At 35.1% G+C, this 24,839-nt stretch overlaps 1 protein-coding gene across 2 annotated transcripts in view; it reads right to left on the bottom strand.

The window, feature by feature from the left end:
• LOC150094725 (E3 SUMO-protein ligase NSE2-like) overlaps nucleotides 1-24,839 on the bottom strand; it is a 114,078-nt gene that overhangs the window by 10,994 nt on the left and 78,245 nt on the right. For both annotated transcript variants that reach the window (XM_090411448.1, XM_090411447.1), the window contains exon 4: nucleotides 23,899-24,040. In XM_090411448.1, the coding sequence (XP_090267574.1) occupies nucleotides 23,899-24,040 (142 nt within the window). The remainder of the gene's footprint in view (nucleotides 1-23,898; nucleotides 24,041-24,839) is intronic.

The raw sequence follows: 24,839 nt of genomic DNA, 5'->3' as shown, positions 1-24,839 counted from the left end.
TCGTAGGCTCCCCTATAAATTACCTCCCACCGTGGTTCGATTATTTGTGAGCGGTGCAATAGAAAACAAAATCAGGTAAATCAACTATTGAATCTAAAGAAAATTTCTTTAGATTCAATAGTTGTAAAAAAACATTCTGACTAGAGTGTAACAATTTAATTAAACTCTAGTCAGATTACATATCATAAATAAACTTTGGTACATGCTTGCTTCAATATCAATCTCAATGAAAAACATAATTATCTAACCCTTCTTACTCTCTCTCTCTTAGCATGTATAAGTATCAGTTCAGTTAAAACATTCTATCAGAGGTAAATCATGAGCTTAAACTCCACAATAGTAAAGATTATTCATTCATTGACATTAAAATTAACCCCAATTTCTTCCTTCATGTCTCAGAGTTACACTGCCCTCTTAAACTATATCTCTAAAGTCCTTGCATAAAATTCACAACCTTCTAAGCTTAATGTCCAACTAATAATCAGTCTTTCTTCTTTTATACATTCATTAAACAGATTAAAGTTTCTACTTTACCAATTGCTGGGGAACTATTAGAACATCACACATATCACGATATAACATCACCTCCAGGTCCACCTTCCGTTCTGCTTGGTCAGCATTACCTCACTGAATGGTCCAGACTGGATATATCTCCGACGACGAAGGCAGGTGCTCGCTGTCTACCTGCCTCGGCAAGGCTTAGCTGTCTCTGTGGTAATCAGGAACTCAGCTCCGCTGGGCAATTCCTTAGCCGGCGATCTCCCAAGGACTCCTTGGCATTCTCCCACACTTTCTGCTTCGACGATCCTTCCAAGGAATGGGGATGAACATTGGTTTAAACGTCGATTTAAAAAGCTTTGCTTTTTAAATCCCGTGCCCAATAATTCCTTGCTATCATTAAATTTTTCCCTCTTTGCTCACATCACTTTACATCTCCCGGCACCTAGCGCCATAATCTCCCCTAGCATGCTCTTCGGTGGTGGTGGGGGAACGTGCTCTCCTTCCAACATGCACGTGTACTTGGCATACGTGTTTTGCTCCTGGCTATCGGTACTTAATCCGATTAGCCTTCTCCCAGCAATATACAAGTATTTATACAAATTTAGCAAAGTTTAAACAATGAACTATTTAGTAAATGCATTACAACATGAAGTGTAGACAAATATATTCTTAATTATTAATGTTTCTGGTAATCTACAAGTAACTTCTGATATATCAGTATATGCCAAAATGTAAGATGCATGTTAAGTTCTGAAGAAAATATAAATTAATACAATTTCAGTTTCATTCAGAACTTCACACTATAGTGTTTGAGTGTTTACCAAGCTACTACGATGTATATGCATCAAACCTAGTTTTAATGTTGAATCTACCTAATTGTTCTATTTAATTTTTTTGATGTACATATGTATTTAAATTGATAAAGTACGTAATTACATACCATGTCTGATAATAGAAGTGCAGAAAAATTAGCAGAACTTGGTGTTAAGAAGGCGCGGAAATCAATCACACTTGAAAAGAAGATGGAGGTAATTCGAAGAATGGAAGATGGGCAGACACGTACTAATGTCTGTAGAAGTATGAACTTACCTCCATCGACTGTTACTACAATTATGAAAAATGCAGATAGAATAAAACAGTCTGCGCAACAATCCGGCAGTACGAAATGCAAAACATGTAAGTCATAGCAGGGGTAAACTTCATGAAAAAATGGAAAAATTATTATCATTATGGGTGGATGACTTGAATCAGAAAAACATTCCACTGATGTAGGTTGTTATAACTGAGAAAGCAAAAACAATTTAAAAAGACAGATGGAGGTGAAGAAACATTTTTAGGAAGCAATGGTTCATGAGATTTAAGTCTCGAAGTAAGTGCCATAGTGTCAAATTATGTGGCGAGGCGGCAAGTGCAGATGTGCGGCAGTGGCTGCTTTTCCTAAAGAATTTCAAGACTGTGTAGAACAAGGAAGTTATCCTCCTGATCCCATTTTTAATGTTGATGAGACTGGGCTCTACTGGAAAAAATTGCCATCACGCACCTTCATTTCCTGTGAAGAATGTTCTGCTCCAGGTTTTAAAGCTTCCAAAGATAGACTTATGCTTTGGTTGGGTGCAAATGTCTCCGGAACTTTGAAGCTTAAACCAATGTTGGTGTACCATTCTATTGGAAATGGAGCAAGAAAGCTTGGGTTACACAAGACGTTTTTATAGATTGGCACAAAAATTATTTTTGTCCTACCATGCTTTGCTTCTGTAAAGAAAATGATTTGCCAGCCAAGGCATTGCTTCTCTTGGCTGTTTACATGCCCCCAAACACAACATCGCTTTTGCAATCAATGGATCAGGGGATTATATCAATCTTCAAAGCCTATTACCTCTGTATAACATTTATGGAAATGGTAAGAGTCTTGGACACTTCATGAAAAACTATTAAAGGCTATTGGCAATCATTCAATATTTTGAAGGGCATTAACAACATCGAGGCGGCTTGGAACGACGTGTCAGCAAAGTGTTTAAAAGGAGCATGGAGAAAACTTCTTCCAGCATTTATGCATGACTTCGAGGAATTAGAGCAAGAGGAGAATGTTATTGAAGATGTTATCAAGCTTGCGCGAGAAGTGGGATTGTACGATATTACAGCTGACGATGTGACAGAAGTCTTAGAGAGCCATGATAAACCACTTTCAAATGAAGACTTAAAAGAATTAGCCAAACAATTAAATCAACATCCAACGGAGGAGAAAGAAAATGAAGAAGGTCCTCTGAGAGATATGAAAACGGCCAATTTACAGTGTATCCTTGCAAGCATAGAGACATTGACTGATGAACTCTGCAAAATGGACCACGATTGGGAACGGAGTGCGAACGCAAAAAGGACTGTAATCGCATCTATTTGACCTTTCACTGAACTTCTTAAAGAAAGAAAATCAAGGCAGTTAACACTGGATATTTTTTTTAAAAAAAATGGGTCATCTGAAACCAGGAACTTCAACATAGAAATATGTAATATCTTTTCGAAGTTTCATATTTTTTGTATATACGGTAATTTTGTTTTGTTTTGTTTTTGTTATTAATAATTTTATTTTAACAAATATATATGTATGTATTATCAAAGCTTTAAATATAATAATGTTACACATACTTCATGTGCATATTTTTTGACTGCGCGGAACATAAATACCTCCCATTAAAATTGGGTTCGTTTTATGCCGATTCGGTTTATGCCCGTTTTTCCAGGAACAGAACTGAGGCATAAACCGAGGGCTGCTTGTACTAGGATTATTGCAAATTGGATTATGAACTGTTATAACAATACAGAAGATGTATTTGACTGCCAAATAACAAGTCGACCACACTGCATTAGGATGCAACAGGTTGTGAAAGCAAGTGTTCGCCATAATCCTGCAAGAAAGAAGAAAGTGATGTCGTGAGAGATGAACATTTCAAAAAGAACGATGTTGCATGTACTACCTAATGACCTGGGAGTGAGAGCCTATCATCTGCCTGTACACATCCTAACACCACAACTTATGTGGCAGAGGGTAATAAAATCAAAAGGCACAACTCCAGCAGTAAGTAAACAAAGACACAGAGATATCCTCTTCATGGAAAAGCAGATTTTCACCATTGAAGAGTTGTTTAACTGCCAGAACGATCAGGTATATGTCCTGGATGGTCACACAGCATGTGCCATTGCTATAGAATCCAAGACTCAGAGAGGTCATCACCCCAAATCAGTGATGGTTTGGTGGAAGGTGATGTATCTAAGTTTCATTTCTGCAAGAAAGCAGTCAAAACCTCTGCCAAACTGCATAAAGCCACTGTGCTTGAATATGTGGTATGGCCCCCTGAATAACACCTTGTTTCACAGAAGGCAGCGGACCATCCAAAAAGACTCAGCCCCTGCACACAAGATGAGGACCACACAACAGCAGTTGTAGGAGAATGTGCCTGACCACATATTACCATCTGATTGGCTGTCTGGAAGTCCTCATCTGAATCTACTGGAATTCAAATTGTGGTTAGAGCTTAAGAGAGTAGCCCACAAGAAACAAAACCCCAACATCACCAGCCTGAAGGTGGACTTGGAGCCAGCAGTGGAGGTGTTTCTGTTGGATGTTTAAATTTTTTTTCACTTGGTTATACCATAAATTAAAGATGCCAAGAAACTATATTCTTGGTTTCATCCTTTATCCAAATGTAAACAAAGTTTGTGCATGAAGTAACTTCACAACTGGGCTACTTGTATATAAAAGCTATGACCTTCACATTAATTGCCTTAGTATCCAATAATGCAACAAACATCTCCTTATGTATAATGTAATGTATTACTGGAAGGACCACTACCCAGACCAGTTTCAACCTTTAGTGAGGTATGTTAATGTGTGGGGATACCTCTCCAAAAACTTGTGCGATCTCCCAGACCACTCAACAATGAATAACCGAAAGTATCATTTAACTCAGCATTAGTCCTACTCAGTGACAGACTCACTCCACGAACGAGAACCCTCAGCAGTGGTTCCACCCAACGGCAGGCTCACTCCTCCACCATGAAGGAAACCCTCAGTGGGGGCTCTGCCCAACGACAGGCTCACCCTACCATCAAGCAGAGCCACTTATACCTCATGGAAAACGTCCACTTCAGCAGCACTACCTTCGTGGAAACTACTTCAATGAATTTCCCCTCTTCAGTGCAAAAGTGCATCAGTGGGAGCCAGAAGCGATACCAAGGTTGAAGTAATGCAGAAGTCATATTTCCATATACAAGTAGCCAAAAGGTGTCCTTATTACTAACATACTCTAGATTAGAGATAGATGTAGAACGTTTTTTTCACTTATTTATACAATAAATTAACTTCTTATAACTACTATAAGTTCACTTCTGCATTACTTCAACCTCATCACTCCTGGGACTGGCTCCCACTGATGAGATCTCAACAAACATTGAAACCAGTCTGGGTAGTGGCCCTTCCCATAATGCATCACATTATACATGTCCATTGTATTGTATACAATACAACAATGGAACAATACAATACAACAACACGTTATGGAATACTAAAGCAACTGATGTGAAATCATTAGTGCCTATATACAAGTAGCCCACTCATGAAGTTACTTCATGAGTAATGAAGTAACTTGCCATCTTTAATTTATATTTATATTGGATGTTGTGCATGCTGCTATCAATATGTGGTTTCACGGACTTTGGACAATGTGTGTGAAGGCCAAATCACATTTTGAATATTGAATGCTACAGGTTGCACATTATACATGTGATTTGTATGTGTTGAAAGCATATACAAACCCCTGTAAATGATTTACAGATAGATAAAAGGTTTATGTGCTGTTCAAGTTGTAACAGTATTTATGGTTACAATAGGTCAGTGGTGGCGAACCCTTTTATGTGCGTGTGCCAAAAGTTTACAAACTGAGTTGTTGTCGTGCCAGCGCGTGCCAAAAGTTTACATATCAAGTTGCTGATGTGCCGGGAAGTTTTTAGTAGAGGGGGAAATTAATAAAAATTAATTAATAAATTCATATTATATAATATTTTATAAATAATATTAATTTTAGAAAAAAAAATCAGCTAATGCCTTTTTTATTCCCATACATAGGGAGTAGGCGAGGCCATTTAGCCCTATCTAACTTTTAAAGACTGAGTGGGCAGTTCAATCTCTACTGGTACTGAATCAGAGATAGATGGCACAAGGCTATCTAATTAAGCAAGGCTAATTAAGCAGCACACAGTGAAGAGACGGCTCAACATGTGCAGCCATCTCGTGGTCCCTAACCCTAACACAACATATTTAATGTCTGAAATAATGTGGGTTCTACGGTCGATTTTCTTCAGTTTACGGGATGAAAAAACCCGAGTTTCCAGGAGAAAAACCCTCATCCGTGTCAGAGATTGACTAACTCAGGAACCGGTTGAAAAAAGCTTAGAAAAATTTTCCTTAGTCGCCAACTAGATTCAAAAGAAAGTCTTCCTTCATTCAGTCAAACACTGTGGTGTGCAAACACCACATCCACTCAGCTACACAGGCTCCCTATAATTATAATTTTATAAATAATATTTTATTTTATTTATAACATTTATATATAAATTTATAATATTATTCAGTGTAAAATTGATTATTGTATTATTAAATTGATTTTAATGATGTTGGTTAGAAAAAAAAAAGCAGTAGTGAGAAAAATATTTATGCATTGTAACTTACCATAGAAGTCAGCTGAGCAGGGAAGCAGCAGAAGGATGTCAACTTGTAGGAGAAATGCTGACCGTATTTACTCAAATATAACATGCCCTTGTGTATAACTCGCACCCTTGATTTTAGTTTACGAAAAAAATACATCAAAAAAGTTTGCATGTTACCTCGAACACAAAAAATGTTTAAACATATTCACACTGAGGTGATAGTAACTCGTTCCCTGCGGTAACAACATGTCCTCCGCAACAGCCATTATACTGCAGATACAAGAAAAAGAAGTGTAGTTTTATTGTATCCCTCAATAAGCTACAGAAGCTTTAGCAGCCTGTGTAATATATAAGGAAGCCATAAAATAACTTACTCTCTTTGGATGTATCTGTAACTAAAACCAATAAACGGAATGAGACCAAATTTTATATTGAGAATTTTGAAGGCATGGGGAGATGAATTCTGCAAAAAAAGATTTAGTCCCAAAAGTCGACGATAAGGGAAATTTTGGTGCTGGCAGAGCTGAAACAAGCAGATAATTAAATTAAAATCAGATAAAATGCAATTTGTTGTACACAAGAAAGGTCAGCACATTTAAAATTGTGTACATGGTCCTGGGAACCCTGATTCAGATGAAAAAACATTATTTCCTGTGAGTTCCATCACTACATTAATTTCTGTGTCTCTCGCAAGTTGTTCTTTTAGTTTAATTATTATTATTCTTATTATCATTGTAATGTGCCACATATCCAGCTGGAATGAATGACGTGGATGTCGCTAACATCGTCAAAATGTTATTATTCCATTTTATCTGCCTTTAATGTAATTATCCGCTTGTTTTCAGCTTCACCAGTGCCAAAATTTCCCCTATGGGTGGGCGACTTTTCATACTAAATCATTTTTTTGCAGAAATCATCTCCCCATGCCTTCAAAAGTCTCAATATAAAATTTGGTCTCATTCCGTATATTGATTTTAGCTACAGATGCCTCCAAAGAGGGAATGTTATTTTATGGCCACCCTGTATTTCTCATCAAATAGTGCGATTCATTAGTTAGAGCAGTTTTTATTCCAGCTGTCTCTAATTGCAGTATTATTGTTCCCTCCCACAGAAACTATGCTGTAGAGACTCAAGAAAAACCATACGATGCAATAGATGTCAGTATCTAACTGACATCTATTGTCCAATTTTTCAATTACATGAAATAAGCGTTTATTTTTATTGCATTTGAAATTCTGGATGTCATTACGACAGATCACGAGGGCTAACTGCAAATAAAATTCTACCATGAATTGAAACATGCTATATAATTACGGTGACCATACGTCCTTTATTTCAGAGGATAGTCCTTTATTTCACTGCTAAATCCTTTAGATTTTTTTTTCTAAAATGGCCATTTTGTGCTTTATTTTGTGAATTGAAATAGTAAATTGAATATTGATGCCAACATATTTAAAGATGCAATTCATAAATTTTACCAAACCTGTTATTTGATTATTTAAATAACTGGGACAGCTCTTTTGTGAAAATGGAAGTATTTGCTTGGGTCTTACTACGAGAAATCCCTCTGCAGGCGAAGATCGAGGAAAGTGCTTTGTTCACTTCCAGTCACTGGAACTTAAACAAAAATGACAGTGAACTATTTGATGAAGTTTCGTGTATTAAAGGTTATGTCACCAGTGTAAAGATCGAAGAATGGTGACAAAATGACGAGTCCTGCCGACGTAGATGGGTTGAAATTTTTAAATATTGCACAAATAAACACATAACTTATAAAAAACATTTTAAAAATTCTTGAATTTTGCTTATGTCTCCCTGGATCTAATGCCCCCAATGAACGAGTATTTTCATTAGTGAACAAAACGTGAACCAGTGAAAAAAAAAAAAACAATTAAAATTCCAAACATTGAAAGCATACGTTTATACCAAATGGAACTTTGACATGAATCGAATACAGTTTTATGAATTTTTAAAACAAGAATCTGATTTATTAAAAAACGTTCATTCTTGTGAAAAGTATCAAAATTAAATTTTTTAAAGTAATACTACGATTGTTTAAAATGCTGTGTATATGCTTATATTTTACAATGAATGTTATAAAGTTTTTAGTTTTAGTGAAACAAATAAACGCAACCTGTTTTTATTTATTTATTATGAAACAATTTCTGATTTTTTCCAATAAAATATGGTAACTGTACATATAATGCATGTGTGAGTTCACCTTCCAGCTCAAAAGCAAAAAACAAGCAGGAATAAAATTCAACCAAGGGTTGAAATTTTGTGTGAGTAATGGGAAGTTCCGTCAAAACGATAAACGACACCCCATCATGAATGTGTTAAAACTAAGAAATATACAGCGAATGTTGTTATGACAGTTTCAGATATTATAGAATTCGGTTGAAGGGAATTGTTAACACAGCACCAATCATATGCACGTCTTCACAGCTGCTCTCTCGTGTAAAACAAAATTTAATTTGTACGTATTGTAACAATTTTTAAAAAAGTTGAATTTATAAGCGTATAAAAGGTTATCACCTGTAAATCGTTGACGTGGCAGCAAAATTCTCGGACGTGCCACCTCTGGCAGGCGTTCCAGAGGTTCGCCATCTATGCACTAGGCCATCATCATCATGCTTTTCAAATTAGGCCCAGAATCAAAGAACACTTGTTTTGCCAGAAAAAGCCTTGGAAATCACTTTTGAATCGCTTTAGAGGATGTCCTGGTTTGCATGTTCCTAATGGTTTGTAATTTAAGGCTTGTTTTAGTAATCTTTCTGTTTTCATTCTTTCAACATGTTCCATCCATTTATTTTATTTTTTTTAATTTTTTCTATTACTCATTCCTGATTCTAGTGGTAAGACTTATACGTTGGTTAGACATAACTGGTAATTAATTTACGGAATTAACAACGCATATAAAGTAAATTAATTAAAGATAACTTTAATGAATCACTTCTATATTTCGACAATGTCACATTGTCATCTTCAGGAACATAAAGATATGGTATGTGCACTACAGGAACTAACAAAGCAAATGAGGAAGAAATTAAGACACTAATTTTGTTCCTAAAGTCCTAATGGTGCCCTCTTGCGGGCTAATTTGGTAGTCTTGGCCGTTGGGCTGAAGTTCTCATAATGAAAGTCTCCCAAATTTGGGGCAGTTTCATGCACCCAAATTTGTTGAGGTTAGGAACGTTTTTTAGAGCTGCTGAAGATTCTTTGAATAATCTTTCGTATTTAAACTTGCTGCGATGGATTATTTTTGTCTTCTTCCAACGAATTTTATGGTGGGTATCTAAGGCATGGTCTGCCAGCCCAGAGCGGCTGTACTGGTGAAAACGGATGTAGTCTTGGTGTTCTGATATCCTGATATTTGTTGTTCTGCCTGTTTGGCCAAAGTAGGACAATTTGCAGCTGCAAGGGACCTGGTATACACCAGGTAGGTCTAGGGGAAGTGGTTGGTCTTTGGTAGAGCGGATAAGGGATCCCCAACTGTGTCAAATTGAAGCACCGTTTCACTTCCGAGAAAGCTCTACGCATTTATAACCGCACTAGCTTCGCCCTGTTAAGAGAACAAATTACCGCGACGCGCGTTCTCCTTGCCGACGAAAACAAAAACGTACGGGCGCTAGAGGAAGAGCTTTCTAACACACTCGGCCTTGATCTATGGTCGATACTCCATGACATATCATGCACATCGGCAAGAAAGGAATTCGAAAAAATACGTAGTCGGCACTTAAAAAAATACGAAAACCTGACCAAGACTTCTACTTCAGTACCCCAGCCACCACTTAACACAGTAGTCAACCTCTCGTCGGCAGTTTTAAAGCCTGAAGCACTCACCGCACTTTCACGTGGTCACAATTTCGCCCTAGCTCCAAAAAGGATTCCTGCTGAAGAAATCATGATTCAAATAGAGCGTGGAATTCGCAACCTGCCTATCCATATCGCCAACAACGTGAGACTGGATGTAGTCGGTGTTCTCACTAAAGCCAAACCTCCAAAATCCAACTTATCCAAAAACGAATATACAGCCCTACAAGAATTAAAAAACAACAAAAAAATAGTAATCACCAAAGCTGATAAGGGAAGCGCCACTGTGGTACTCAATCAAAAAGACTACAAAGGTAAGCTAAATTCCTTAATACGAGACCGTACTACTTACCTCCCCATTGAATATAATCCGACCAGCTCTCAAATTAGAACTATCCACAGACTCCTTAAGAAAGTCACTTCTTGGCCTGTGGAAGTCACCAACAAGCTTAAACCTTATAACTCTAGACCCCCCCGATTATATGGACTCCCAAAAATACATAAACAAAATGTGCCATTACGTCCCATAGTGGATGGCATCGATTCCCCCACATATAAATTAGCCAAACATTTAGCCAAAACGCTCACACACTACACTGGCAACACACCATCACACATAATAAACTCGGCCCACTTTAAAGCCAGTATAGAAAACCTCACACTCCAACACACTGACATAATGGTCAGTTTTGACGTCTCCTCCCTATTCACTAATGTCCCACTCAAAGAAACTCTTGAGCTCATCCAAGCCAAGTTTCCTCCCGATATCTCAGCCCTATTTCAGTTCACAATGAACTCAGGCTATTTCGTTTGTCAAGGAAAGTTCTACAAACAGATAGAGGGGACAGCCATGGGTTCACCACTTTCCCCACCCTTGGCCAATTTCTTTATGGAGACATTTGAAGAAAAAGCCTTAAACTCCGCCCCACAAAAACCCACTATTTGGCTTCGTTATGTGGATGATGTGTTTGCTATTTGGCCACATGGCTCAGACTCACTCCACTCCTTCCTAACACACTTAAACAACCAACATCCCAGAGTCCAGTTCACCTTAGAAAAAGAGGAAAACAACACCCTCCCCTTCCTAGACACTTTAATCACCCGCCAGCTTGATGGATCTTTGGTTTTCTCTGTTTACAGAAAACCCACCCACACTGGCAGATACATTCACCAGCAATCCCCCCCCCCTCACAACAATATGGGGTGATAAAAACACTATATAACAGGGCAAAATTAATCTGCTCAGATGACAAGGCCCTGACTATGGAACTAAACCACATCCTCAACACTTTCTTAGCCAATGGCTATAACCCCAAAAAAATCCTAAAAATACTAAAACCTGAAAACCACAACCCCCCTCCCCCCCTCAACAATAAAGACTACACCAAGTCCATCACTATCCCCTACATCCAGGGCACCTCTGAAAAAATAACTAATATCCTCAAGAAATATGACCTTACTTCCTGTTACAGACCATATAAAAAGTTGGCATCCCTTATCCGCTCTACCAAAGACCAACCACTTCCCCTAGACCTACCTGGTGTATACCAGGTCCCTTGCAGCTGCAAATTGTCCTACTTTGGCCAAACAGGCAGAACAACAAATATCAGGATATCAGAACACCAAGACTACATCCGTTTTCACCAGTACAGCCGCTCTGGGCTGGCAGACCATGCCTTAGATACCCACCATAAAATTCGTTGGAAGAAGACAAAAATAATCCATCGCAGCAAGTTTAAATACGAAAGATTATTCAAAGAATCTTCAGCAGTTCTAAAAAACGTTCCTAACCTCAACAAATTTGGGTGCATGAAACTGCCCCAAATTTGGGAGACTTTCATTATGAGAACTTCAGCCCAACGGCCAAGACTACCAAATTAGCCCGCAAGAGGGCACCATTAGGACTTTAGGAACAAAATTAGTGTCTTAATTTCTTCCTCATTTGCTTTGTTAGTTCCTGTAGTGCACATACCATATCTTTATGTTCCTGAAGATGACAATGTGACATTGTCGAAATATAGAAGTGATTCATTAAAGTTATCTTTAATTAATTTACTTTATATGCGTTGTTAATTCCGTAAATTAATTACCAGTTACTCATTCCTGATTTAATTCTTTCATAATTTTTCATTTCGTTTGTGATAGAATTGAGTATACTTTGTAGTTTTTCTCAAACTTCGTTTCAGTTGTTATTAATCTTTGTCTTTTTGTTTTATTGTGCAGATTTCACTTCCATACAACAGGACTATTAGGGCTAACATATTGTATACTTTTAGTCTGGTTTGTTTTTGAACTAAGTTCACCATCATCATCAAATTCCTGACATGTACCCTCACAAGGTGTGCACAGGATATAAGAGTACTGCATGAAAAATTTACATCATTACTAACTTGCTATCTACAATTTTCCTACAAATCAATCTGTTACCTATCAAAATCCAACATAATCAGATCTCATATTTCTGTCTTCTAAGACAGAAATATGAGATCTGATTTTTACTATATCAATCCACCTATATATTAGTTTCCTGGGTCTTTTTTCCTGCCAAATTGGCAAAGAACACTTGTTTTGCTAAATCTTTCCTCTACCATTCTGTTAAAGTGACTATACTAGCTCTGCTAACACATTCCTGGATGCTGACAATGTCAAGTTCTTTCCTAATATTCTCATTTTTAACACTTTCCTTCATAACGTGATCCATATAGATAATGAATAACAGAGGTGGGATAATGTGCACCCTTGTCTGACACCAGATTTAACACGAAATCATCATCCTGTACTTCCTTCAATCCCAAATGCTGACTTACAACTGAAATAAAGGCTAAGTATTGCTTGATATAATGCCCCATTGACACCATACAACTGTAGCATTGAATTATTTCCCTTTTTGTTTATGGTTAGTATTTGAGCTCTACTCCAATCGTCTGGAATTCGTGTCCAGGCCTTCCTGGACAGAGGGACGAATGCATCGCAGCTTCTGCAAGAATTTTATACCTCGGTACTTGAGAATTTCTAGTTGAATATTATCTACTCCAACTCCCTTTCACATTTCAGGCTTTTGATGGCTTTTTGTACTTCATGTAAGGATATGTATTCTTGATTACATATCTGTTTGACTGATTTTTACCACTGTGCTGTCATCTCTGTTTGTTTCATTCAGCAATTTTTCAAAGTAATTACTGCATACATCAAGGATATCTTTATCGCCAGTTTTCATGTCGCCTTTATCATTTTTAATTTCTTTCACAGCATTCTTTCCTCCATTTCTGAGCTTTTTCAACTACCTCCAGAATATCTTGCCATCTTCTTGATATTTATTTTCCATGGTACCAAAGTCTTCCCATGACTTTTGTTTAGCTACTTTTACACAGTCTTTAGCTTTCTTATATTTATCTCTGTATTCTCTAAGAGTACAAGCTGACTTATTCACAAGTAACTTTCGATATGCTTTCTTCTTTTCCTTCATTGCCTCTTTAACTTCCTGTGTCCACCATGGAGTTCTGATTTTTCTATCCTTGCAGACAACCTCACCATATGCTCCCTGGCTGAATCAATCAATGTTTTCTTCAGGAGTTGTCACTGAATGTCCATGGTTTGATTCCTGTTCTCAAACTCTTTCATTTTTTCTTGAATAATTGAATAGATGATCACTTCCAATTTCAAATCTTCTGTACACTTTAGTGTCCTGCACCAGTGAGAAAACATCACTATCAACTATAACACAGTCAATAAGACTTCTTTTTCCTTGCCTCTTCTGTCCATGTGAATTTGTGTACCTTTTTATGTTGGAACATGGGATTAGTAATCACCAGTCCATGTCCTGAGCAAAAATCCAACAGGTATTTGCCATTATTATTAGCTTTGCTCTTTTCTCCAAATTTTCCCAAAATATTTTTGTATGTATAACAATCATTTCCTACTCTGCTATTGAACTAGGTTAGTTATAAATACAGTTAATTACACCTGTTATTTTTAAACATTTTGCAATTTTTAGGTTTATATCTTTTTGATTTGTAATCATACATCCTAGGTAGTTAAATGAATTCAACTGTTCTAAAATCTTGTTATGTATTACTATTTTAGTTCTTAGTGGATCTTGTCCTTTAAAGGCTCATTCTGTAATCTTTGGCTATTTCATTTAAATGTAAAATATCTTTCTGTAAGTTATCTTCAGAATTTGTAATTATTATTTGATCATCTGCAAAAAGGAGAGTGTAAGTTTACAGTAGGTGAAAGTTTAATACCTTGATGGAAATTTTTATTCCATTTTATTATTTCATTCAGATAAATATTAAAAAGAATTGCTGAAAGGGGACATCTCTGTCAGATTCCTTGGTTTATCTCTCTATCGGATATAATAGCTTTTAGAATATTATTTCGCATTTGTGTTTCTTTTAATCTGTTAAATAAAATACTTCTTTTAACTTTATTAAATGCTATTTAAATTAAGGGGATATTAAATTCCACATTGTTTCAAAACCGAATAAGAAACTTAAAGATTGGAATCAGAGAGTTTCATGCTGAATATAGTATAGTAAACTATAAAAGTATCGGTATAAAAGTATAGTAAACTAAAAAAAACTATAAACTATAAAAGCCGTGAGACTGATACATCTCAAAGGCTTTTAGTTTATTTTCACTATATTTTGATATTGTCCATGTTTCTGCTCCATATAGCAGTGTTGACCATACATAGCATTTGACAGTGCAATTCTTGTTTTTGTGTGTAGAGTTCTTGTAGAGTTTCATGCCGAATATTCGGCATGAAACTCTCTGATTCCAATCTTTGAGTTTCTTATTCGGTTTTAAAACAATGTGGGATTTAATATCCCCTTAATTTAAATAATGTTTATATCACCGAAATGAAGCCTATTGGCTCTTTATATTTAAGTTTATTAAATGCTTTTTCAAAGTCAATAAATGTAGTATGTGTTTCTAAATTATATTATCTTCTTTTCTCTATTATTAATTTTAGGCAAAAGGCTGCTGGGGTCTATACATGATCATCCTTTTCTAAATCCATTTTGTTCTAAAATAAAGCTTTCAGAATATTTTATTAGTTTGTTATTTAAAATTCTGCCATATATTTAGTATCAGGAATTTAGAATACTTATACCTCTATAATGTTTAGTGATCATCTCTGCTAGTCAGATGTCTTCTCCTTCCAGGCGGTTGACTACTACGAGCTTTCACCATGTGTAGTTTTGTGCTTCTCTTTTACATTCTTCATAGGACAAAAAGGTCCAGTCCTTAATATTTCCCATTCAATCTGTTCTTTGTCTTCCTCTTATTCTTTTTCTTTGTATCATTCCTTTTAGAAATGTTTTTGTAGGGATTCATGCCTTAGTATGTGACCAAGGTTTTCCTTTTCTTAATGGTTTTCAACCATTAAGAAAAGGTTTCAACCATTAACAAGTTGAAATTAAGTCCATATTTTTCACTTGGTTTCAGCGTCTCTTCTAGTAGGTTTCATGATCTTTTTTTATTTTGAGCTAGCAGTACTGTATCGTCTGCATATCTTAAGTTGTTTATATTTCTGCCTTCTATGCTGACTCCTTTAAAGTCTTCTAATTCTTGGAAGATTTAAATTCTTCTAATTCTTGGAAGATATTTTCAGTATAGAGGTTAAACAATATAAGAGAAAGAACACAGCCTTGTCTGACACCCTTCTTTACTGGGAATTCCTCTGAGGTTTCTCCTGATATTTTTATTGAAGCAGTTTTCTCCCAGTATAGATTTATCAGTAATTTGATATGTTTACCATCTACTCCTAAAGTTTTGATGCATTCTATTAGTTGTTCATGTTGTATATTATCAAAGGCCTTTGTGTAGTCAATAAAACATAAGCAGACTTCTTTCTGCTTCTCGAGATATCTTCTTATAATAGTTCTAATGTTGAAGAGTCCTTCTCTAGTTCCTTTATTTTCCTGAAAACCAGATTGCATTTCATTAATTTCCAAATTGATTTTATGTTTATTTCTTTCTAGGATGGCATATAACATAACTTTTGCTATCTGACTCGATTTTTTTGGTATTGGTAGGAATGTCGAGTACTTAAAATCTTTTGGCAAGCGTCCGGTTTCGTTATATTTTGTTACATATGTCAGTCAGTGATCTTATAACCTTATCATTTAAAGCTTTTAGATATTCTGCCATAATTTCATCCATTCCTGGTGTCAATTTCCTAATGGCATTTGTTACTTCCGAGGTAGTAGGCTCTCCAAATCTTCTTGCAATGGCTTATCTATTCTATCATAATTGTAGAGTTCCTTTGAATACTACCCATCTATCCCTTATTTTGTCTTTCTCCATTAGGATGTTTCCATTGGTATCTTCAATGCAATGAGAGCCTACCTTTTTGCAAGATTTGCTAGTTAGCTCCCTAACTTTATCATGAAGTTCACTGGTTTTGTGCTTTTTGTCCAAAACTTCAATTTCCTTGCATATGTTGTTGAGCCATAGATCTTTTGCAATCCTACATTCTTTCCTGAGTTCCTTATTTAAGTTCTTGTATTCAGGACGATTTTTGTGTTTCTTTCTTTACTCCATCATTTTCAGTATCTTCTCATTCATCCAGGGTTTACTTTTCTTCTCAAATTTGGGAATTGTTTTTTTTACTGCCTTTTTTATGTCCTCTTTAAATTTCTGCCATCTATCCTCAGTCTCATCTTCAGGGTAAGGATATTTGCTGGAATCAGGAACATTAACAGCAGTGAATTGTGCAAGTGCCTTTAAAAATTTATCTTGTGTTTCTTGATTTTTAAGGGAGCCAAGATCATATTTTTCCATGTTTAGAGGTTTCACTGTTTTCTTTAATTTTATTGCTGCTTTAATGACCACAGGGTTGTGGTCTGATCCAATATCAGCCCCTGGGTAAGGTCTGGCTTGTAAGATGTTATTCTGGAATCTTTTTTTAATCATTATATAGTCAATCTCACTCCTATGGGACTTTTCCATGTGCAAAGTCTTCTAGGAGGATGGCTAAATAAAAGTATTTGTTATTACCAGACTGTTTTCTTCACAGAACTATATTAATCTTTCTCCTTTGGATTTCTATGTCCCAGGCCCTGGTTTCCCCATGCCAGAAGATATCTTTTCTGAGACTACTTTAGCATTTAGTTCTCCCATAACAATTGTTATGTCATCTGATTTAGCACTGTTAAGTGCATTTTGAATGCCTTCAAAGAATCTTCATCTGGGGAATCAGATGTAGGTGCATATATTTGGACAATAAAAATATTAAAAGGTTGAGCTGCAATTTTTAATGCACTCACTCTATCACTTATGGGCCAAAATCCAAGTAAGGATTGGGCAATCTTATTTTTTAGTACAAATGCTACTCCATTCCTATGATTGTCTCCACATGAGTATATAATTAAATGACTTTCTGTTTATTTTTCCACTATTAGTCAATTTGACTTCACTGATACCAGCAATGTCAATTTTCATTGCTTCAAGTTCTTGTATAAGGTTATCTAACTTCCCAGCTTCATATAAGGTCCTTACATTCCAAGCTGCAAGCCTTAAGAGAAGATTCTTAGTTTTCAGACGTGAAGGATCAGGAGATATCCTCCCTGGAGGGTTTAAGGTATCTTCTTCATATGCTATTTTCATAGTATTTGTTTTACATTCCCTAGTTTCTTTCTCTTCTTCCCTATAATGTATCCAAGAGACAAAAGTTGCAGCGGGTCCAACCCTGTCTCTATTGCTTAAATCTGTCATGGTTTACTATGGAAAGTTACGTGGTGAGGTTCCTGTCTCTTCCACAGTGACTGGCCACATCTCTGTTTTGTCTCTGAGTGTGCCCGGACTATGTCACACAGTTTGCTGTCATGCCTTCGTTACCATTGTCAAATTAAATTTTGGTCATCTGTTAACTCTGCCATTCCAGTCTTCAAGTGCACCATGGAGGAGACACTCTCCTTCGCTACAGTATAAAATGCTGATAACCTCACTTAGTTTTGCATGCCAGTCGAGGCATGGTCCCAGGGTGTGGCCACTGGTGCACTCGACCAGCTACTTGGAGCCATAAGTGAGAGTTGCATGAGTCATATCTACTATCTTTTTTAAAGATAGGCATCACTGTTGCTTTTTTCCATTCTATTGGTGGGTTACTTAAATAGATTTAATTTAAAAATAATAAGAGTCTTTCTTTGAACCTTGTTCCTGAATATTTATAGAATTCTAAACCTAACTTATCTTTTCCAGGTGATTTTCCATTTCTTGTTTCTTTCAAGCTGATTTCTAATTTTACTTTAGTTATTTCGTTCTCATTTTCACTAAATGTTTGCAGTTATCTTTTTTTTAAATATTTAACTCTCCACAATTCTGTACAGAAATTCTTCCAAATTTAACTCTCCACAATTCTGTATAGAAATTCTTCCAATTTCCATTCGGTGTTAAATTTTATGCTTTCTTTACTATCTGTACTTAAATGTTTCAAAATATTATATACATCGGGTATTATTTTATATAATATCATGTTCTAAATTACCTCCCTGGAGGGGTTTCTTTGTCTTTTTTTGACTTCTCTTTTAGCTATGGCTCTTATTCTTTTAAATTCTATTTCATCTTCTAATCTTTTACTACTTAACCATTTATGATATGCTTTGTTTTTCATATTGATTATTTCTTTGATTGCATTGTAAAAATAGTCATAATTTAAAATTCTGAATATTTTTACAAATTGTTTATGTTAGTACATTAGTTTTGGTTTCATAATACTATTGTCGGAACTTGCGATGTGCATGCTATTGATGTTATTTTGTCAAAATGAAATGTGAGGCATTTAAAAAAATTGATGTACTTACTGGATTTGGATAATTGTGTTACTTTCAGAAATTTTATTGTGGTTTAAAATTATTAAGTGCTGTGTTTTGTAAAGATATTCTGGTAACGCTAACGTAGACGACATGTCAGCCATTATACATAACTTCTTGCTTGCCACTTTCATGGAGTGCGCATGCTTATTGGAAAGTTTGATGGGTGATTGACAGCTGACAGAGAGAGCATTCGGTATTGAGGTAATGGAAACAACAAGAGAGCGTTTGGTGTGGAAGCAACGGAGTGAAAACAAAGTAGAGCTAATGGAAGTTTAAGAACGCAGATGGATGAATTTTGTTCTTACGAAGTTTATTTAGTTGTATGTGACAGTAGGAGGAATATTAATAGAAGATTCCGAAAAGGGAATCGTAAAACTGCGAGCCTTTGAAGTGGAGGAGTTAAGACTGTAAATTGTAAATAAGTATTGGTAAATAAAATATTGCGATTGACGTTCTATAGGAATGTCTAAGGAAACGCTGATTGAAAATTTCATTCTGTTTTAAGGATGCCGGATCTATCTGTGATTTCTACTGGAAAAGGAGAGGGAATTTGGCAACTTAGATAAAGCAGTAGAAGAAACTTTTTTTTTTTGCTGGTACAAAAATTAACAAAAAATTGTTCTGCATGAGGTAAGAGTACCTATACTTCAGTGAATTCAGAATATCTTACTTCAGAGTCAGGAGGAATAATGTGTGCTACTATATAGGGGTGATGAGAAAGGATTCTATGGAAAAAGAAGAAGAGAATCTTATATCTTCGGAAAAAGGTCTTAATAAAGAAACTGACTATGAACATTTTGTTATTGTGTAAACAAGGTGTTTAGTCTAGTAGACATGATTAAGTATATGTTAAACAAACCAGTAATAGAATGAGTCAGAGAATGGGTGATCTCTAAAATGTAAGTTTATTTTAAAAGGCCTTGGAACCAGTTAATTTTGTAGTTAATTTTACAATTAAAATTAACTGGATCCAAGTGTATATATTATTTTTGTTTTATTAAATGTGTATATTTTGTATTTGGTCTTGAGTCAATGATTTTTCGGATTCTGAAAGAAACAGTTAAAAGTCATTGCACCAACTGGAATTGAACCCTTGTACATATAAATAAAAACACTCAGAAATAGAAATAATCGTTATAGAGAAAATCTCATAACAAATGAGGATTGATAATAAATAATTCCCCTCATTATAACAAATGGTAATAGAGATCAAATATCTTTATAACAGTATCATCCAATATCTTCAGTTTTTTTTTATTTTTATTCTTTCCTAAGTTTTCATTTGCTGCTGTATTTAGTATCATTTTTATATTAAGCCATTCTATTTCTTCATTTCATCTAAACATTGGTTAATTCTTTGTTCATATAGCCATTGTATATTTGTGTCTTTTAATAATCTAGTTTTATAAACAAATGCTTTAAATTTTCTTTCTGATCTTGTTATTTATAGCCATTCAGGTGGTAATTTTACTTTTATTATAACAAGGAATAACTTTATTTTCATATTGATTTCCATCCTCTTGCTGCCCAAGTATTGTTAATTTTACTTTTGATTATATTAAATCTTTGTTGTCTGTGCCATTGTAAAATTTTATTACAATTGTTTTATTCTTTGTTCAAAACTTATCTCAACTTTAATTTAACCTTAACAGTCGCAACTCAGTCTTCTTAATACGTTGCCTGATTTTGTCTCTTATTTTTAATCCTCACATTCAACTTTAACCCCCCCCCCCCCCATCTCAAGGCTGTAATTATGATTCTTCACGTGCACAAAACTTTAGAACTAAGAAATTGCCTCTGGCTGGAGCCAATCTCTTTGTCTGAACTACTGGCATTTTTCTAAATTAAATTCTGAAAATTTATTTGTTTTTCGACTGCATCATCAAAATTCGTAGATAGGAGTTGAATATCCTTCCGAAGAAAAACAGGGAATTTTTCTCTCTTACTTATTACTAAATCTAACAACGCAAAATTACTAATTTTCAGTTGTGGCTACTCAATACTGAAGGTCACACAGATTCGATTTTTATGAGCAGTGCATTGGTATGCAGGAATCAGGCAAATTATTTAACAAATAAGACAATTTATTCATGTAAATTGAATGTACAAAAGGGTTAATACTAAACACCTAAATATTTCTCAGGCTCTATACTTCTACAGCAAGATATATTGGGAATTATAATTAATCCTCTTAAGTAAACAATTCTCTGTTAACACAACTCGTCTATAGTACTACTTTAGCTATCATTTAGTTGCACACACACAGCAATTTTACATATGCTAAACAAAGGGCAGACTTAGCTAATAAACAGTGTTAAGCATATTAAATTTCACCTTAATTTTATGCTATTCTATCTCATGCATCTGAAGAAGTAAATTCAATGATTAGCTAAACGTTCAGCTGCTACTTTCCCTTTCTTGGTAACTCACATGGGTACCTTTTTTTCCGGGAATGATGAGATCACTTTTTATTTCTGAGATCATCTGGAAAAGTGGCAGCTTGAATTTCGAAAATGCCTTTCTTCAAAAAAAAATCAGACAAGTTATCTCGCACTTTAGGCTCTGTTGGATGGAATGTGGGTCTCTGACCTTGAATCGGCATAACTTTCCTGAGCCTGGAGCCAGAACAGAACGAAGACGAACTTATTCTGCCATGAACATCGATATGGCCATCTTTCTCTGTGGCCACCTGCCAGAAGACGATTGACCTGTGAAGAACCCGCTGACGACCACGAACCACTTTCGATGACTAATACCAGGACTCTCTCTCTGTCCAACTCCTGTGATGACCTTGTATCCCCCTTTTATCTTGCTCATTTGACCTTGGGGTCCTGCTATGATTTAATTCCCTTGGGTACTTTGTGGATCTACACCTGCCACCTTTTTTTGCCGTTGCTTTAAGGCAGGAAAACTCCGTACATACTTGACCTGCGCGATAGTGATTGCCTTAGGTCATCAGTTAATTCGTCTGGAATATTTCTTTGTCTGAAACTTTCTTTTGTTACAATTTAATTTTCACTTAACTTTCTTTGTTCTTTACGTTAATTTGGTGGTTACATTATTTAACAATTCACTTTAAAATACTTCCGTATTACATAACTACAAAAAATGCTAATTAACCACAAGTTAATTAAAATTTTTTTTATCAAAAAAATCCTTCTATGCAAGATTTTACAGTATATTTATGTATGTGTTTCACTACCGACATACAACTTAGGTCTGTATAAGGTTTCATTTAGGCCAGATAATTTTAGTATCTTGAACAGTTTTCCTCTTAGCACCTATATCATATTCATTACAAGATCTAGAAAACTTAATAACATCTTTCAGATAATTAAATAAAGACATGCAAGTTTAAACACTAAAAGTAACTTTAAAATTGAACTTAAAAATCCCCAATTTTTTTTTTTATTTTATTGTCATTAGAAATTACTACAGTAATAGTGCACTACATTAAAATACAATATAATAATATTACATTAATGCATATATTTTACTATTTCTTGTTATAAATGAATTACTGGAAAAAGCAAATTAAAGACCATATTCTTGTGAGAAAAATGATATATAAATCATTCCTATTAATACATAAGCTTTGAATGAGTCATCAAAATTATCTAATCTGAGAACTTTTACTTTTTGTTTGAATTTGGCTATAATGCAGAATGCTGGTTCAAGGCTGGCATCATCACTTTCAAAGACCAATCTTGTTCCTTACTGCCATTTCTAATTGATCTCAAACACTGATTTAAGCCAAAGCATCTAATGTAGTCACTAGTATTTGTAGTGTTATCAACCAAACTCTGTATTCCAAGTGAAACCAAGATACGTCCACTTTATATGATGGTCAAGGTACACAAACTGCCAACATGCTTTTCCTAACTAACACCATAACAAGCTTGGTGCACAAACATCTGAAGATAAGAATCCTCACAATGAACATGTCAAAAAAATTGTAATCACACAATTTGTTTGAAATAAATTGACAGTGTAAAGTGGGTGTACTTCAACACACACACACACACACACACACACACACACACACACACACACACACACACACACACACACACACACACACACACACACACACACACACACACACACACACAATTGATCAACTTAAGTGGAGAGGTAATTGTGATTCACAAGAGAACTTGAGAATGAAGTAATGTTATGCCTCCGCTGAATTTCAGAGGCACAGTCCACTTTGTGATAATTCCAAAAAGGTATAGTCTTCATAAGTAGAGCAAGTGCTCAATAAACAAGTGAAAGAATATCATTAACAAGATTTCGAATTGCATCTAGAAATGTGAATGGGGAAAACAATCAATTAAAAATGAAGCTTTTCCCTTACCCTGTGTACTATTCCAATATGGCACCACTTGATTATCAACTGATTCACTAATGGTTCACTTGCAAATGGATGGTGTTAGTTCAATGTAGAAGTCAAGACTGTTTTGAAATTTTTGCTTTCTAGGACTAGTATAATAGAGGGATTGAAAACTGTTTATAGAAAGATGGATTAAGACCAGAGAACACCTTGACTATATTTTACTGCATTGTTTTTTCTTTAAATTGTGATTTTATGCAATGTTAAGATAGATAAACATGTTTGAAATTCAAAAACTTTTGATTATCCTTGTGACTGAAGAAATCTAGAAGAAAAAGCAAGAGGAATCAAAAGATCACATTTCTCTCTGATATACTTCCTTTCTTAAAATGGCACACTAACATATTTGCATATGTAAATTCTCAATGTACATAAATTTTATAGAATATTAAGCTATGGCTTTCACTTAATTTTACTTATTTTCTTCTTAATTACTGAATCATTAACACTTGATAATTAAGAACAAACAAATGCTTGGTTGATTAGAAGCTAACATTTAACTGAAGAGTAATATATTAATGAGATTCAAAGTATTAATGACTGTTCAATACACAATCGACATGCGAAACATTCCTAATTCAGATGCCGAATTAATAAATAGTTCCATCCAACCCTATTACATAACTCAGTTTCATATTTACTTTACTTATTTTCAATAGCTTCACTAACCTTTACTGATTTTGGCAATGATAGAATTCAGATCTTTGTAAGCAATATGGTTGCATATATATTCTTCACTTTGTTTTGAACTTGCAGTTTCTTTAAGTTTTCCATGAATGAATTCACCAATATTTCCATTGCCTTTTTTTAACTGAAACAAAAGAAGAATTCATTAACAGCTACAACTGGTATTCAAATATTCCTTTCTTATTAAATTCAATAAGGCATGAAACATTGAAAATCACAAAACAATATTCTGATAGTGTTTTAACATTTTATTAACTTTATGCCACTCTCACTGGTTGAGGGGAAAAAAGTCTCTCTTATGTATTCATCACATTAAAATTTTACTGTACAAGATGTTTGTGAAAGTATTCTCAAATATGCTGAGAACTTTAAATAAATTCATTAGGGCTGCTTTAAAAAACTTACATGCTAGATATCAAAAGAACTTTTCAAATTGTCTTGCTTACCCATGTTAATGTTTATTGGCAAAAACATAAATCTAGAGATAATTACTTACTAAACTTATTTAGCTAATAAATTATCATCATCATCATCAAATTCCTGACATGCACCCTCAAGGGGTGTACAGGATATGATAGTACTACATGAAAAATTTACATCATTACTAACTTACTATCTACAATTTTCCTCCAAATCAGTCTGTTACTTGTCAAGACTGCAACATTATCAGATCTTATATTTCTATCATCTAAGGCACTTTATACCATATCAATCCACCTATATCTTGGTCTTCCTCTGGGTCGTTTTCCTGCAAACCTGGCAGAGAACACGTGTTTTGCTAATCTTTCCTCGCCTATTCTGATTTTTAAGTGACCTGAGATTAGCTCTGCTAACGCATTCCTGGATGCTGACAATGTCAAGTTCTTTCCTAATATCCTCGTTTTTAATATGATATTGCCATTGATGCCATCTGTTCACGCCTC

Source organism: Typopeltis vanoorti, chromosome 21 (assembly GCF_054136105.1).
Source record: "Typopeltis vanoorti isolate ZY-2024b chromosome 21, IOZ_Tvanoo_1.0, whole genome shotgun sequence".
Lineage (NCBI taxonomy): Eukaryota > Metazoa > Arthropoda > Arachnida > Uropygi > Thelyphonidae > Typopeltis > Typopeltis vanoorti.
This window is presented reverse-complemented; position numbering and strand designations above follow the sequence as displayed.